This window comes from Pyxicephalus adspersus, chromosome 9, assembly GCF_032062135.1.
Source record: "Pyxicephalus adspersus chromosome 9, UCB_Pads_2.0, whole genome shotgun sequence".
NCBI lineage: Eukaryota > Metazoa > Chordata > Amphibia > Anura > Pyxicephalidae > Pyxicephalus > Pyxicephalus adspersus.
The window spans coordinates 19,249,535-19,268,175 of NC_092866.1; the positions used below are offsets into that span (position 1 = coordinate 19,249,535).

General features: G+C 37.6%; 1 protein-coding gene across 1 annotated transcript; it reads left to right on the forward strand.

The window, feature by feature from the left end:
* Window positions 1-2,356: 2,356 nt before the first annotated feature.
* On the forward strand, window positions 2,357-16,795 carry AMFR (autocrine motility factor receptor). Its single transcript, XM_072422847.1, has 11 exons — window positions 2,357-2,532; window positions 5,209-5,249; window positions 7,378-7,510; window positions 7,846-7,979; window positions 8,630-8,740; window positions 9,218-9,408; window positions 9,714-9,817; window positions 11,450-11,584; window positions 11,701-11,778; window positions 12,660-12,844; window positions 14,121-16,795. The coding sequence occupies exons 1-11, from the start codon at window positions 2,404-2,406 to the stop codon at window positions 14,278-14,280; spliced, it is 1,401 nt and encodes a 466-aa protein (XP_072278948.1). The 5' UTR covers window positions 2,357-2,403; the 3' UTR covers window positions 14,281-16,795.
* Window positions 16,796-18,641: the final 1,846 nt, after the last annotated feature.

Consider the following 18,641-nt stretch of genomic DNA (forward strand, 5'->3'; position numbering starts at 1 on the left):
ACGTCACTTCCTGTATCGTTCAAACGATCGCATCTATCGTGTGTACAATATCTTTGAACGATCGTGTCGTTATCTCTATGTGCAGGATCGGTGCTATACGATCGTTCGCAGATATCGTGCAGGATCGTTCGCCGTTCGTTTACCAACGATAAAAATGGGAAGTGTGTACGCAGCTTTAGTGTAAACCCAGCCTAATTGTTGTAACATTGTATCATTTTAAATTCTTATACAATGGCCTCTGTCACTTGGCAGTTCAGCTATCCAGACATGGTGTTTATACTAGAAACATAGAGCATTGTTACACACATAGACTTAGGTAGGTTCTGTGTTCTTAGAAGGTTTTTTTTTTTTAAGTTACATGCAGCCAGAACTTCAGGAGCTCCAGATAGCTTCCAGGAGTTTTACCATTGTAATCTGTTGAAAGAAGAATTCTTCTACTCATTAAGTGAATGGCAAGCACAGTATTCACTGCCAGCTGAGAATTCTTCTCTCCCCCTCCCCTTTTATCCTCTGCCCTCTACTGTTCCTACCATTCTTCTTGTACTGTCCTTATTTAACCCCAAATAAAAGCTAAATAACCCAATGGAAGCATGTTGAAATATTCCACAGGATCATAACACAACTTGTCTATTTACTACATATTGGGTCCCCTTATATAAATATACCTAATTGATGAAACTATACACTGAAGCCCCAAATCTTCCCCAGCTGTAGTAGGCCTGGCCTCCATGACTTACAAGCTATCACTTTATAACCTATGTTACTTTGATATAAATGTAGAAAACTGGAGTTATTTCTAACATGTATGATGTGTAAAGGGGATTACTGTAATTTCCTTATAATGAAATATTTATGTATATTTTTAGTGCTAAACTTTATCAGTTGCATTGGGGTTATGACACACCGATGCATTTGGACTGTGCAATGCTTAACCCCCCCCCTAGCGTTCTGATTCCGTCCAAATTTCCATGCAAAAAGCGTTATTTTTTTTTTTTTGCATGGAAATTCATTTTACATTGTAGGCTATCATTTTTAGGCATAACTCACTGAAATTTGTCCCAATATTTAATAAATTCAATAATAAACTTTAAAAAAAAAACACAAAAATCTGATAACATGTAATGTAAGTGTACAGTAGCATATAATAAACATATAATTATTAGAATATTTCTTTGTATTGGACTCTATGCAGTTATTTTGTATTGAATCCAATAAAAAAATTATTTGACTTTCCCGCCGATCCACCCGCCCGCACTGACGCATGCACCGACGTCGGCAGCAACCAGCAGGCCGACGGGGGACAACAACGGAGCGGGGTAAGTGTATGTATTTTTTTTTTTAGGTTAAAGCTACCCTGAGTGTGACTCGGGATTACCTCTTTTGCTAGGTAAAATCCACCCCGAGTCACACTCAGGGTTACCACTAGGGGGGTTAATGGACACCCAGTCAGTGGCAGTCAATGTACTATATATAGGGGTTCTCAAATGTGATAACTACAGGAGGGGGTCACAGACTGCACTCATTGCACAGGAGAGGGTCACAAACTATAAACACTGTAGTGGTTGAAGACTGGGAACAGGCCTCAGGAGACAGTCATAAACTGGAGACATGTTACACAAGACAGCTAGAGATCACTACTATTACAGCCTAGTTACAATACTTCTTCAAAACATAGGCCCTGATTAATTAAACTTCTCTGACGCTGGAGAGGATACACTTTCATCAGTGAAGCTGGGTGATCCAGCAAACCTGGAATGGATCTGGTCCAGGATTGAAAACATTTGCTAACAAATAGACGACGATGGATGATCGCAGCGGGACCAGGTAAGTGATCGATAAACCCGAACTTTTCTCACTGTATTTTCATACAGTGAGAAAAGTTCGGGTTTATCGATAATTGTAACTTTTTGAAGCCTGTACCAAGGTCGGGCTTATCGCTCAGGTGGTTAAAGAATTTCATTTTTTTTTTTTATGATGTGTCAACAGAACAGAAAACAAAACTTTCACTACAGGGATACAGATATTTAGAAAAAAGTTGTGACCATTCCAGATGATCCTTAAACTGTCTCTGGATATATTTTAACTGTGTTGACATTATTGTTCTGCTGTATAGAGGTTGTAATTGTTATTATTCCTTGGTATTCATTGGGCATGCTTTTTAACATTGGAGCTCATCATAACCAACCAAATGTCATCTTTCATGCTTTGATATGATCAGTTAATCATATTGGGGCAATGTAATGTTTTTAGTTTTGGGTTCAGTTAAACAGCAAGCATCATACCATAGGTCTAGGGAAAATGTAAGCTATACTTTGAGTGTAAATATTGTTCACTTTAGTTTGTACTGAATAGTCAAGCGTTTCTTTTTATGCTCCATAGCTGTCCTTCTCTCCAACCACACCGATGAGTTGCCACGTTCGTGTATTGGTTCTTCTTAATGTCATGCTTTTGGCATGCTGTGGCCTGGGCGTTCTCTGTGTACTTGCTGGATATGAACATGGGATGCACACACTGGCTTTTATGGCTGCTGAGGTTAGTATGCTGTGTTATACGTTGAGCAAATGTAGCAGAAGGGAGAATTTCAAAGTCACAATTAATTAAAAGAAAGAAAGTTAATTGAACTTTTTATAGGTCCAAGACTTTTCCCAAAGCTGTACATTGAATCCTTTTCAAGCTTGTAAACACAGTGGTGCCTTCATTATATGATCCAAACAATTCTGTTACTGTTTTTTATTTTTTTTTTTCTTCAAAAGTTACCAGACATGTTTTCATCTTCCTCTATATTTACTTTCCCTGAACACGGATGTATGCAGTTTACAGTGACACCTTACTGTCACAGGAAGGGCAGAGGTGTCTTTGGTGAGCAGGCTATGATTGACAGCCGGGCTTAACCCCTCTCAAGGCTGTGAGGATGGTAAGATGGTGACACTCAGTTGGGAATACCTGGGACTCTGGGGAAGGACTAGAACTGAGTTTTTGTTTACTGATGATATACTGTAGAGTTCATATTTTACTGATGTTTCTCTATAGATTGGCAAAAGTAAGAGTCGCTTAAAGCCAAACTTCATTTTAAAACACATAAATTACCTGGCACTGGTAAAAATTAAAAAGCACAGCTTTTGTTGCAGAACTTGCATTACTTCCAATATCTCCATTGTCCAGCATCATTTAGCCGCCTTCCTTTAATCCCAGGTTGCACTTAGGATTCATTATCAGGTTGGACTGAACTCACAGGGCTCCTGGCACTTCCTTGATAGTTGTTCAGTGCAAAAAGTAAGGACCACTATTGCCAGGTAAGAAGAAGTATATGTGATGCCTAAACTTGCAACACAAAGTTTTAAAAAAAAATAGGTCTTAGAACTGAACCCTAATCTGATTTTTTTTTCCTTACTCTTCATGGTGCGTTACTGCTTTTTTTTTTCCTGTAGTGTGATGGAAATATAGAAAACATTATCATAGAAAACTAAGTGGTCCTATAGCTATAGCCCTCCAGGCCCACCACTAGGGTTTTTTCTACATTACAATATATTATTTTATATGTCAATCTGAATAAATTTCTGTTGTCACCAATTTTTTTAAGGGTGTAAAAAAAAATTCTGGGACTTCTTCCAGCTCCATTGGGCACTCGTTCTACTCATATGGATGATGTTGAATGAAATGAATGATCCTATTTATAATTGTCTTTAGTGCTAAATAGATTAAAGTGTACAAGTGAATTAGTGTTATAAAACCAGCCTGCTTTAAAACAATTAGGTATGTTATCATATCAATATCATGCTAGTTTAATGTGCAGTAATGGCCTTGTTTCATTACTATGATTTAATGAAAACTTTGTGTTAATCATCCTTTCTGTACCTATTATGCAGTAATTGTGTGCTGTTATTGGCCTACAACTAATAATGTAACCTGGTTATAATTGCCAGACAACGTGGAATTGACATGTCAGGAATAGATATAGTGAATTTGGAGAAACCTAATGGCAGCTGCAGGAAAATACAGACACATTTTTGTCCCTCATCCTTAAAAGGTGCCATTTGGTTCAGTGCATATTACTATGATTTGGTAACTGAGACATTGCAGTAGCTTAACCAAGCACATTGATAACCAATAATTGGGCTTTCATTACACTTGTTGTGTAAAGTTAAAGAAATGCATTTTTTTGTGCATTTGCCCACTGTATTACCTTTTGCATGGTGATTTTTGTATTTTCTTTAATCCTCCTCAGAAAGAAGGGATGATGGAAATATGAACAGGAGATCCATTGAAAGCAAAATACACAATCTAACTAAACTAAACTAAAAAAAAAAAAAATCATACCTGCCTTTACTTTCTCAGAGCCCCTGATTCCTCTGGTGCTGTCCTCGCATGGGTCCCGTGCTGACCTGTAATCCAACGTCCTGGCGCGGAGGAGGCTTTGGGCACCACCATCTTCCTCCTCCTCCTTTCTTCTTTTGGCTACATCACCCAATCTCGCACTGCGCAGGCATGAGATCCGGTCACGTAGTCTGCTGTAAATGAGGGAATAAAAGAATGCTGATCTCACTGCACATTTCTTATTACAGGAAAAATTAGAGATTGGGGCAGCCAGTAGCCCCCTGGCATGCATGGCATAGATATCCCAGGGGGTTCCTCGCTCCCATTCTGTCTATCCCAATGGTGGAAAAAACAAAGGGGAGGGGCTTCACTAATTTTTTATTTTTTTTTGTAAAGATGGTGATAGATTATAGGTCCTCTTTAACTCCATTAAATGCTCAGCAGTAAGGGAAGGTTTTTGTCTGAGAAATGTTACCGTACTTGTTCTTCACAACAAACTACAATAGTATATAGACTAAGGCTGGCCATAGACTTGGGAATTGCATGTTTATAGATGACACAGCCATTCAGAGGCTGCTGGATTAGTTGGTGGGCCCATAAACAGAAATGTTGTTTTTGGTGGAATGTACCTGTTATTGTGGGTACAGTAGAGAGCAAATAAACAATATTCGCTGGTGCTGCCGATGCCTATTTTAGAGGAAACATTGTTTGGCTGGTTCAGAGGCTCCAGAAATGAGTCGCCCAAACTAGATGACATTAGTTGGATTAGGGAGACTGTACTCCCATATTTGTAGGTACAATAACATTGCCTCCACCTTACCCTCTGGACTTAATCAGTTAGATGGCTTACGGGAAGTTGCACCTCTGTAATACCTGTTTTCTGTCTTTTTCTAGTGTTTATTTGTGACAACAAGGACAGCTCATGTTGTATTGCGGTAAGTGGGCTAGATTTTACATATTAAGGTTGTCAGACAAATCCTGCTAAATTACAGTTTAGAATAATAGCATTGTTTTAAAAAAGTGAATAAAGTTTAAAATCCTTAATATAGCTTTTATTTTTTTTTACATGTAATTTAATTGGGAACACTGCACATTTCATGGCAAATCAAAACATGAAAAATGGTCAAATTTGTGTTATTCATTTACAGAAAGTGGAGAAAAAGGGATATTAGGCTGTTCAAAATAAAAGCAGTGTGGATTTCATAAAGTGAAAAAACGGATGTTATTTATGACCTTTATTAAAGAAAGGAAGGCAGCAAATATTGTATATGCTGGTTATAGTGCATTTCCCTGAAAAAAATAAAATAAAATGGGTTGTTTCAAAAATTGTTCAGAAGAACAGCATACTTTTATTAAAAGGTTGGGAGGAGAGGGAAAAACATATAAAGAAGTACAGAAAATGATGTGTTGCTCAGCTAAAATGATCTCAAATGCTTTAAAATGCAAAACCGGAAAAAAGAAAACTACTGTTCAAAAGATAGAAGAATAGCCAAAATGGCAATGATCAGCTCCAGAAGGATCAAGGAAAGTTTAAAGTTACCTGTGAGTACTGTAACAATTAGAAGACACCAATATGAAGCCAAACTAACGTCAAGAAGCTCCCGCAAAGCTCCCCCCCCCTGAAAAAAAATGTGCCTGGGGAGGTTACAGTTTGCCAAAGAACTGTTGACTGACATAAAGAGAAATAGCACAACATGTTGTGGACTGATAAAAACAAGATTGTTCTTTTTGTGTCTAAAGGCCACAGACAGTTTGTCAGATGACCCCCAAACACTAAATTCAATCACTGTACGCTGAAGACAGTGAAGCATGGTGGTGCAAGCATTATGATATAGGAATGTTTCTTATATAATTTGGTGTTGGGCCTATTTACATATACAGGGATCATGGATCAGTTTGAATTCATCAAAATACTTGAAGAGGTCATGTTGCTTTATGCTGAAGAGGAAAAGCGATGACTACAAACACACTAGTGAAATGCAGAAGAATTGTGGAATGTAGTCCAATCATCCTGGGCTGAAATACCTGTTCGCAGGTGATAGAAATTGGATGACTCAAAGCAACACGAATGTGCAGCATTTCTCAAAACTGCGGTTATACAACTAGATATTCAGTGAGTCAAAGAAAAGCAAAAGCATTTTTTAGTTTATACAGTAAATCTTTGAGTTTGTAAAGATGAATGCAAACACTGCAAATATTTTGAACAGCCTGCTATTTTTCACTTTCTGTAAAGGAATACCACAAATTTGATACATTATTATTAACATAAAAACACTGCTTTTATTCTGAACACGGGTTTATTCAAAATAAATGGTTTACATGTTGTTCCTATGTACTTAGGTTGCATACCTTAAAAATAAATCTGTCAGTACATGAAGTCTAAAAACAGGGAGCTCGTGCTTTGTTTATTAACATAATGGGACCGGGTACTTTGACCTTTACTGGCATATATCAGTATGCATTGGGTTGTATATATTGATTTGTTTTCTAGTTGGCTGATATAAAGATTAAACATTTTTTTTTTTTTTTATAGTCTCATCATTGATTGTGAAAGATAACTTTTATGCTATAAAATGACTTTGCTTTTTGTCCCCAGAGGAATCCAGAAGTGCAATATCAGAATTAGGTAGTTGATACATTATATGGTGTGTAGACTCCTGACAATCACACCTATTTGAGCTTGTTAGATTTCCAATTACAAAACTTTTATAATAGACAATCTTATGGAGGTGATCTCTACTTCTGGGATTGCTTTCAACAGGATTAGAGAATGTCTGTGCCCATTCAGCTAAAAAAGCATTTTGAGATCAAATAGTGGTGTTGGATGATGGATTTTGTTCACCTTGAAGGAGTTACTAGAGTGAGCTCAGGTCACTCTGCAGACCACCTAAATTTTCCCTACAGCAAACTCATTAAATTGTCTTTATGTACCTGTTTTTTTGCACAGCGTAAAAGTCATCACATTTTTGTCCATATAGTGTATAATAGTTTCTCATTCAGTTTTTCTGTACATTTCCATAGAACAGTAATGAAGTACTAATTTTAAAATCTCTTTTATGGCAGCTATGTGATTCACCTGTGGGACCTAAATCATGAAGGAACATGGGAAGGCAAAGGAACGTACGTTTATTACACGGACTTTATCATGGAACTCAGTCACCTGTCCATGGATCTGATGCATCACATTCATATGCTGGTAAGTGCAACAACCCTTCTACAAATCCATCTCTGGAGGAAAAGAAAAACGAGTTCAGCTTGTAATAGTGTGATCTAAAGACTGTTCTGTTGATGCAGGGAAAATCTGATTGCCTCACAGGATCAGAAACTAATTTTTTCCCTTTGGAGCAAATTGAACCTTTTTTAAGGTTCCTCTGGATCAACTTATATCTATATGGTTTTATCTGGGAGATGCTGGTTTGTAGTAGATTTATTTCCCCAGGGGTTGAAATTGATGGATTTATGTCTTTTTTTTTTTTTTTTTTTCCAACCTGACTATATAACGATGTGATCTCTTCTCCATTTCTTTTTAAGTTATTTGGAAATATCTGGCTGTCTATGGCAAGTCTAGTTATCTTCATGCAACTTCGCCACCTGTTTCATGAGCTGCAGCGCAGATTACGACGCCATAAAAACTACTTGCGAGTTGTTGGGAACATGGAAGCTCAGTAAGCCACTTTTCTTTTCGTAGCTTGGATATTTTTTCTCTATAGTTCTAATTTAAAAACAAAATTTTCTGTAGTATGTAAAACATGACACATAAAAACATGATTATATAGGTTTCCAGGCCTTTTAGAACATTTTTTTGGAAATAGGTTTGATGTGGTGCCTTTTGTGTAATATGCTGGGATCCCTTTATTCATGGTGCCATAACAAACATCACAGATGGCTTTATATTACTAAATTTAGACATACCACACACTGGTTCACACCCTCATCAGTGTATTTAATAACTGAAAAGCAAAATCTGATTTGTCTAGGAGCAGGATTGTGGTACTGAAATGGTTGTACAGCCGTGTCCTTGTGGCTGAAGCAGCTGGGAACTGGAAATGTTTTTCTCATAGATGTAAATTAGAGCTTCAAATGGATTCTATCTTAATTAAACATTATTTTAGCTCTAGGTCACCTAATTACTTTAACATGTAGTCTCTCAGAGCATCCTTATAGTTGCAAATGGGTGAAGGACTTCAAGGGCAGTTTGTATACATATATTTGTATACAGGGCTGTTGGGGAAGTTGGTGTTCTTTTTTTTTTTTTTTGTTCAGAAAAGCCTGACTGTTCATTGTTCATTCTTATATTCATTTTTTATATTTAAAGCTTTGCTGTTGCTACTCCAGAGGAACTGGAAGCAAATAATGATGACTGTGCCATCTGCTGGGACTCCATGCAAGCTGCCCGGAAACTTCCTTGTGGTCACCTTTTCCATAAGTAAGTGGTGTTCATGGTTATTTGGTTACGAAGTCAGCTCGGTATAGGGCAGATAGCTGCTCCTTCTCCTGAAATGTAGAAACATATTCAAACTCTCAGCTGCTATATTAGCTGAATTTGTTTACCTGTGCTTGCTCTGCTGTAAGGTATTTGATGGTGGCAGTGAAAAGGTTTAATACTAATCAAAGTATTATGATGATAATAGATTTATATTGTTGTTTATAAATATTACCTTTTTCATATTCTATATACAGTCAAACTTTGTTTTAAAAATAAACATTTGTGTGGAGGTTCTGTTTGTTTTATAAAGTTATCAGTCTGAGGACTTCTCAAAAGGGAATAAATACAAAACCGTTGTGATGCTCATTACTTACAGATATAGGGTTTATAGACTGGGCCTGTAAGTAAAGAGCATTTCAGGGGTCATATTGTTTTTGTATTGCCTCTAGATATTTTTTTCTTTCTTTTTTTTTTTAGTTCCTGTCTTCGCTCATGGCTAGAACAAGATACATCCTGTCCAACTTGTAGAATGTCGCTAAATATGGCTGATGGCAGCAGACCTCGTGGGGAACAACAACGAGACAACATAGATCCAAATATGATCCCACTAACCGTGACAGAAGGGCGACCTCGCCTCAACCATCATAACCACTTTTTCCATTTTGATGGTACGTGTAATTACAATTGTCATTTCTTTGAGGTGACTAATTTACATGTTTTAAAAAGCTAAATTCCTGTTGCATGATAACATATGACTAAACAGTGACTAAGTACTGCAAAGCATGCAGATTTTTTTAGGAGTGATGAAAGGTATTATCTGGTTGCTTTATGTTACTGTCCCAGTGCTTTTCTGTTTGCTTTTATTCAAAGATGCCAGTATTGTTTAAGTCATTAGATCTGGGCTAAACTACTGAACCATTTATAATTACATTAAATATTAATGGAAGATCTAATCCATTTCTCCTCTCCACAGGTTCCAGGTTTGCAAGTTGGCTGCCCAGTTTCTCTGTTGAAGTAATGCATACCACCAATATATTGGGAATTGCTCAAGCCACCAATTCTCAGCTGAATGCCATGGTAAGAGTAGGAGGAATGCATTTAGTGTTATTTGGGGTTATGTCTCTTTCTAATGATCAGCCCGTATGTATTTTATTTTTTAAATAGTCAGTGTATTGGATGCCTCTGTCTTTGCAGAAGTGGTAGTGGAATTTAAAACTCTGTCAGATTCATTTGTCCTCATACCTAGTAAATGTTCAGCCATTATCCTTGCATGTCCTGAATGATTCTTCCTTCCAAAAGTTCAGATTACTTATATTTACCTATGCATCCATATGTCAATATGTGTATATCACAGCAGAATTTGTTTAATACATGCTGATCATGCTTTCTGATTAGTTATTAGAACAGTAGGCTCTCCCTGTTGTTAAGCAGAGATGTTGACAACACCGTCTGATGTAGACAATATTGGGAATATATACAATATATTTGCTCATTTTTCTGATTATGAGAGATTAATGTATGGAGCATACAGTAAAGATGTTTGCATTACTAGTTAAATTATATTGTTCATTATAGCCATAAGTATGTTTCATAGAGCCTTTTAGTAAAGATCCAGAGATTTAGAGGTTAGTTGTTAATGTTAGACAGTAAAGTTTGTTGCTTTTGACCATAGTATTTTCATTGGTGTGAACACTGTTACTATTTTGAATGGTGCTCTTGGTTGTAATTAAAATTATTGAGACCCACATTACACTTATAAGGGTATTCATAAATGTTATGAAAATAGCCACCATCAAGATTGGTGTAGTTTTTCAGACACTTTCTGTTAATGAATAGGGCAAAGAAATGGAGTCGTTTTGTACATTCCAGCTGCCTGCAGTGCCTGCTGTTTACTGAGACATGAAGGTTTTGGAGAACCATACTTTTGATGAATTTGGTCAAACCCAGGCTTTGTTTCCACTCACAAAATTTCATAGACTGATGTCCTGGCCGGAAAGACTTGACAAATATATCTTTACTCTGCTCGTTCTTTTTGTTAGCAGACATGGCTGCTAAGGGCAGAAAGCTTGGTTTTGGATCATAAGGACAGATTTTCTCTTCATACCATTTGGTGGGAAAACTTGTCAATGGTCATCGTGGACTCCTTATGCATAGCTGCATTGACTGACACTACATTATTGTCATCCCATTTGCATTTGGTGTCACTGAAATATCCAGTTTGAACTTTTATTTCACAATCACAGAAACTTTCTCCCAGCACAGCTGGCAATTCTTGTTCACATTCACAGCATTTTTTGATTTAGCCAAATTTGTTATCACAGGCCACAAATTCCCTAATGACAGATCCTAAATTGCTTTCTTTCTTGTGTGCTATAACTTGAGAGATGAGAATATTGGTGCTCTTTGGAGAAATTGTTATGAATTACAAGAAAATCAAAGAAGACTGATGGCTCAAGACTTTCCGATCTTATTTCTGACTTCTTGGGTTTGCTTATATACCTGAAAACATTAAAGTGTCTGCATTTGGAAGTTGAATAAGAAAATTTGAGACTGGAAGGTCTGAGCCTAGATCTGTGTGTGAAGGTTCCCTTGACAGGTGTAATACCCACATAATACAAACTTCTGAGAAATAATAGTTCAGAAAAGTCAGATATTAATGTCTGGATTCAGTTCATGAGTTGGTAAATGATTCTACAATGTCTTTTACAGGCCCGGCAAGTTCTAGACATGTTTCCACAAGTACCGTATCATCTAGTCCTGCAGGATCTTCAGATTACTCGCTCAGTGGAGATTACAACGGATAATATTTTAGAAGGACGGATCCAAGTTCCTTTTCCCACACAGGTCAGTGCCTGGCTTTAAGGTGCTGTTCACCATTACCCATTGCTATCAGAAATATGTGTTAACAATATCATAGTGTGAGCCTGTAAGTAGTTCTAAGCGGTGTTCTTGTGTTTCAGAGGCCAGATGAGCCCAGACCATCTGCTGACAGCTCTTCAGATTCAAATGAGTTGGAAGAGGACAGCAGTACACTGCAGGTAGTATACAGTGCATGTTCTGGGCCGGTCTTTAAATGTTTATTTTTTATTTATTTATTTATTTTTTGTAGAATTCGGATAGAATCTTAAAGTGTTACTAAATGTTTATGTTTTACTGCCATGCCCCCATTCAGGAGATGGAAATAGTCTTGGTAACATCTCTCTTTGATACAGAAAGTAACAGGAAATGCAAAATGATTGGGTTGTCCTTGAGGTGAGGGAATGTCTAATAATGGGGAAACCTAATCTGGTGACAGCTAGCATGGCAAATCCCATTGTTTTGATGTGTTTATCCACTTGCTGCTGTTTGTGGGACAGCATTTACTTTAACTAAAATAAGAAATAAAGTTTGAACTTTACAGTGAGTAAAAGAAGTATTTGATCCCTTGCTGATTTTGTATGTTTACCCCCTGACAAAGAAATGACCAGTCTATAATTGTAATGGTAGGTTTATTGACATCCTTAGACAGCTCTTTGGTCTTGGTCATGGTGGCTAGTTGGGAATCTGATTGATTGCTTCTGTGGACAGGTGACTTTTATACAAGTACTGTAATAAGCTTGGATTAGGAGCACTCTTTTACAGAGGGTGCTCCTAACCTTAGCTCATTACCTGCATACAGTGATGACACCTGGGAGCCTAAAATCTTGCTGGTTGATAGGGGATCAAATACTTATTTCACTTATTACATTGCACATCAAGCTCTGACTTTTGAGCACTGTGTTTTTGAGGGTTCTTTTGTTGTTGTTGTCATGTCTCTCACAGCTACAATAAACCTACCGTTACAATTATAGACTGGTTATTTCTTTGTCAGAGGGCAAACATACAAAATCAGCAGGGGATCAAATTTTAATTACAATAACTTTTACATTTCTTGTTTTAGAATGAAAGAGTTCCCCTAAACCTTTCACCAAGTGTAGAGGAGTTGGAAGATTTCGGTGAGGTGGACATCCATCCTACAGAGGCAGAAGACTTTGAGGCCAGAGGAAGTAGATTTTCCAAGTCTGCCGAGGAGAGGCAACGAATGCTGGTGCAGAGGAAGGAGGATATGATGCAGCTGGCAAGAAGGTAAGAAGACCGGAACAATGCCAAGGAAAATTTCAGGGTGTCGAAGAGAAGAGACTTATGTGTATCTAAAGCCAAAACCAAAATATAATGGATCGCCAGTCTTTGGTGGTGGTGCCTGTATTATTTTTGTTTATTTGGAAATCCTCAGATAACACTTTCCTTTGCTGGGGTGAATACACATTTTCTCTGTATCCAAGGGGCAGCCCATGGCATCAAACAGAATATAAGGTTGTTTTCACTTTCTTAGGAAAGTGTAGGAAGTGACAAGCACCACAACAGAGAGCAAGAGCAACAGGTGTTTTCAGTACTTGCTGAAAATATTCCTAATTCTAAAAGTGACAGATTAGCTGTAATTTATTTTTGGTTTTGGGTTTAGATATGCTTTAAATTTTATTTAAGTGAAAACAGGTTGTCAACACAGGTCAAATCATTCAGCAGATGACATATGACCCTTTTACTAATAATTTTTTTTTCTCTTGCGTATTTTGTTTAAAAAATTATTTTAATGCCATTGATGACTAATTCTGATGCAATTTGGCTCTTGATCGCCCCCTGGCAATGCTCATTGCTGTGATAAAACATGGAGAATAGTGCCACCTGGTGGGGGAGTCTTGTATTTGTATGCATGCACGTTAGTAGTAATGCACAAAAAATCTTACATTAGTTGATGTCTGCATAGTTTTTGATTAATGCTTACTATTCTTGCACTTCCAAAAGAGATGACTTCACATGTTCTAAAGCCATGTCCTTTCATATCATTCATATTCACAGGGCCCTGCTGAATCTGTCAAATTGGTAGCTGTGGAAATGATTTATTACCATTTTTCTGGTAATAAATCATTTGTGGCAGGATTTTTTATCTGGCTACTGATTTTGCACCATTTTGGAGCATTTTTTTGTTTAGTAGCTGCCAAGCTCTGTGCAATGATATTTTGTTATGGTTTCCAGATTTAGTGATTCATTTCTTTGAGTTTTGCTGCTTTTGTGAAAGATTATTTAAACACAAGTCATCTGCATTTTCCAATCAGGATTGTAAAACCGGGATACACATTCATTCCGGCTTTCCATTATTTGATATGGAGGATATCTTGGAGATGGGAATGTTTATGAGGCAGCCCGTAGATCCAGCGTTGACTCTCCTTTTTTGTCATATACCTGGCGACAACGAAGAACTCATCAAATGCATATAATAGTATAATCCAGAAAGGCTGTGTAACACAAAGGAAATTACATTTGACCTTCAAGTGATTTTCTGATGCTGATTTTTTCATTACAGGAGATATCTGGATAGAACGCCAGAAGATGAAGACTTCCCTTTGTCATTAGAGCAAACTTACTCAGTTGATGGTGGTTCCCAGGACTTTGTAAACCTCAGAAGACGTACTTTGGCAGCGGCTGCTGAGCGTAGAATTCAGTTGCAGCGACCCCCTCAATAACGACTAGATAGCACATGCCGCCTGACCTTGTATTTGTGCACGAGGTGCACGCACAGACTCGTACTGACCCAGCACCTTGCTTATGAGCTGTTCCAGCTCGACAGACGCAGGTCTGCTTTTGTAATTTCTCTTTTTTTTTTTTCTTTTCTGGAAGCCTGTTTAGAAAGATCAGGACTGCTTCTGGGCCCCGGTGCACTAATGTGCATTGAGTGCCGACTTTCACTTGAAAACTAATGACCATTTCATAGCCTCAGAGGATTGTGGTCATCCCGTCCATATGTAGATGGAGGACGATGCCTCTGGTGACTGTATTTCCAGATAATAACACACCTAGAAGACCCAGATCCTTGTATTTTTACATACTGAGCAGAGACTAATATTTTACCAGTGTTTCTAATCAAGGACTATGTTCTCTTTATGAGTGTCCCATATCATTGCTCTTTGTTTACGATACCTGCAAATGCAAAACCTTCAACCCTAAGATGTCACATCCACATTGTCAAAAAACAAAGCCTTACCTGCCCGCTGTGTTCTTGCCAGGGTAGATGAAGTTCCAGTCTTGTTGGAAGATGTTCTGTTTACCAGTGTTTTAGTATATTTTGTATTTTAAGGAAACATTTAAAGGACCAATAAACCTAAAATGTGTTATTTTATCTGAATTGCTAAAAAAAATTCACAAAAGCATAAAGAGAAACATGTTCAGAACTTGAGAGTTTACCTATCCCTCCCATTCTTTCTATTAAAAGGAATCTTGTATTCTCAGTTAGAACTCATTTGTGGTTGTAAAATCCTATTCCTTGCTGTGCCATATTTTTTTTTATCATATATAGATATGTAAGACCTCCTGCTGTTGGCTGTGATGAATGGCTGTTAAGAGAAGATCAGGTAATGGATATGTCATCTTAACAGCAAATATTCATTAAGATGACTGAGCACTAAACAAAATTATTGTATTACTAATCAAGATACATGCCATCGAAGTAATTACCTCATTGTTCAAATTGAAAATGAAAAACAAAATTTTAAACCTGTGCATGTATTGGTATTAAGTTATAAGCTTAATTTCAGGCTGATAAAATACAGTAAATACAGCGCTGTGTCCATTATACAGCTTTTTTTAATAAAAGCAAAATAAGTGCCTGAATTAGACTTATCAGCATGCTGCAATCTTCTGAAAAGTAGAGCCCAGACTGGGTGAGGTAGAAGCAGCACAAGGGGCCCATTAGTGCTATCAATAGACATACTAATAGAGGAGAGCAGAGAGATCAGCTTGTCAGTCTTTTAGTTTCCAGTCTGGGGCAGGAACAACATCTGTAAGTGTTACTGAACGGCAGCACAAAAAAATCTCCATTCTGCCAGTCGGGGCCGTGCCATCTACAGCTGCGTAGATCTCAGAACTGCATGGGCAAAAACAAACTATTTTGCTGATAAAGCATCTCCCACCTCTAAATGTCATCTTCATTTTCAGCTGGTTGTCTGTAGTTCAGCTCTGTGATTACCTAAATCTATTCAATATTATCAGTTTTCTTTTTTTTATCAATATTATTGAATAATGACGTAGCAAGGAGAGGATCTCCACATTGTGCAATAAAATATCATCTCCCAATCAGAATTCTCATATCTATCTATCTATCTAATCTATCTATCTATCTATCTTATCTATCTTATCTATCTATCCTCTGAAAAGTACTTGAAACTGTTACAAGTTCTGTGAACGCTTTAATGTGAACAAAATTGATAATTAGATTTACTGGTCCTTTAATGCCGTCGGTTTCATACTTTAAAGTGTCTGAAATCAAAAAATCTGTATTGCGCTACAGCACCCAGATCAAGTCATCATATCATTTCCCACTTTGGATCGGGTCGCTGTGCGCCAACTAAGACAGTACTTTTATTCTGGGCCCATGTGTAATGTGTACAGATGTCTAATGTTGGGAATGTGGCTTGTACCAGAGGTCTAGCATTGTATTGATTCTTCCGGATGTTCTGGCGACAAGTTGGCATCTTTCAGCTTTGTACTAAAAAAAAAAAATTAGGTTCTGCTTGTGTGGTAGAACTCTGCACGGCTTGCGCATATTCTGCAAGCAATGCTTTGACATGAAATGCAATGTCCAGTGAATTCACCACCTCCTGCATGATCGCTTGCTGAGTGCAATACATCTGCGTGATCCTGACTTCTGAAAACTTGTTTGTTGTGTTGATTGGTAGACATTGTACATAGTTTATTCAGACTGAATCACTGTTACAGGAGAAACCAGATCAGCATTTTCTCAGTTGGTCTTCACCTAATATCTCACTGTACTTTCCGTTGTGACTGAGCGAATACTAATGATTGTATTTGCACACATTTATATTGTATGACATTACTGAGGGGGCTAAGCGTGGGCTCCAGGAAAAGTTTTTTTTTTTTTTTAATGCGCCATCAACACAAGATAATTTATGCCTTGTGATCTGGCTATTGCAAATGCTGGTTTTTATTCTAAAAAAAATAAATTTTGATCAGTGTTAAAAAAAATCTTTGGTAGTGACTGTTTTAATTCCATATATCCACATAAAAAATGTGTTATAGGTATATTGCATGTAAACATTCACCAAAACAAAATCTCACCTTTTTAGTCCCCTTACAATATTTGGCACTCCTAATTTTCTTCTAGACTTCTATATAATAATGACCCCAGGCTCATCTGTAAACAGGGTGACAATGCTTTGCACTGCTTAATTGCAGCATTGTCAGTATTACCTGTGCACAGTGACCACTGATGACTCTCGCTCTTATTAGCAGTTGCAGGAGAGTGATTGGCAGTTGTGTGGTGGCCCCAAGTCACGTCACTCTCTAGACGCACACACAGGACTGTAAGTTATGTATCTTAACAGGTGTGATGTGAATGTGAAGTTGTGCAGTGCAGGCCATGTATATCTCTGCTTCTGCTTCATTTGTTTTGTGAATTTTTGCTTACTGCTCCTCTTCTTTTGAATATTCCTCCGTTAGTCACCTGTCGTTGAGGGCGCAGCCTTGATATGAGTAAGCAAGGCCCTGCCTGCCCAGATAGAACCTCCACACCGACAGTGCAGAACAAGGCAATGGTAAGTCAGTAATGGGGAAAAATATTAGCTGTAGTAAGCCTAAAGGCAATACAAATCGCTAATCCTTTTCACAGCTTCCACAGGTCAAACATTACAGCAGTCACCACAAAGCTGCCTGCTATGAGCTGTGCACCTCTGTGATTCTGTTAGAGGTGTGATTTCTGGGCTAAACCCTTCCCTTGTGTCATCGCCCTGCAAAATAAGAGCCTGCTATTAGGAGCACACCACTTGTACAGGGCACAAGCATATGCATAACTAAGAAGATATTTTATTATATACATAGAACATACAAAGGGTTTTCTGACAATATAATAACAGCAGGTGCTGTGTGGTGCTACTTAAAAATGTCAATTTTTTTTCATGTTATTGTTATTTTTACACTTTAATTTATATTTGCAACTCCAAAATGTACAATAATACACAACAGCCAAGCAATTTCTTGCACTAACAGAATACCACAAAAAGAAATAGGTGATATTCATATGTTGGAGAACAAACATTCAAGTATTCTCAGTAACATAACACAAATGTGAAGAACAAGAAACCCATAGAAAGAAATATATACAGGAGATCCATAATAACATTAAAGGGGAACAACGCATACCACTGTATAACACAATGCTCTGCATTCTGGGGCTTACTGACAAAACCAGGAAATTTACCAGTTAGAGATTGTTATTCAGCTGAATGTTGATATATTGCTTACATACTCAAAAACTTTTGAGGGTAGTAATTGTTCTAGGTTCTTCCAATATTACATCTCATGTTCCCTGATTAGCCAAGCAGCTGCTAATGGAACCTCTGTTGTCTTCCATGCATGGGTATCAGGGACGGGGCAGCAAATAAGTAAATGATGACGAAGACATACATTTTCAATGATTTATATGCAATGTGTAATGAGAAACAACTTGTGGCTACAGGAAAGGGACTCCCCAGAACTCTGCTGAGAGAGGTGCACTATTCAATACCAAAAGGAGCAAATAACCGGACATCCACTGATTGTGGAATGGTATCTCCAGCAGATCTCAGAAGCTCCAGGGTATCACTTTTGGATTCTGTCTGGGGTTGCATACCAACAAGGTAAAATCTTGGAATTTTCTTGGAATTTCATACTAATGTAGCATTTATACACCAATATGCAAGCTCTGGATCATGGTCTTTCTGTAAAGGTAAGTTGTAAAGCCGATTCCCATTCCCATCTAAAACATGAAGTATCTGCTGTCTGCATTGTAAAGAATGGAGTAACTCTATTAAACAGTATGGCAAATTGGATTGGT

Coding starts and splice junctions, on each gene's coding strand:
- AMFR (XM_072422847.1), top strand. CDS start 2,404: ATGAGTTGCCACGTTCGTGTATTGGTTCTTCTTAATGTCATGCTTTTG. Junction 7,511..7,845: donor TGCATCACATTCATATGCTG/GTAAGTGCAACA, acceptor TTTCTTTTTAAG/TTATTTGGAAATATCTGGCT. Junction 9,818..11,449: donor ATTCTCAGCTGAATGCCATG/GTAAGAGTAGGA, acceptor TGTCTTTTACAG/GCCCGGCAAGTTCTAGACAT.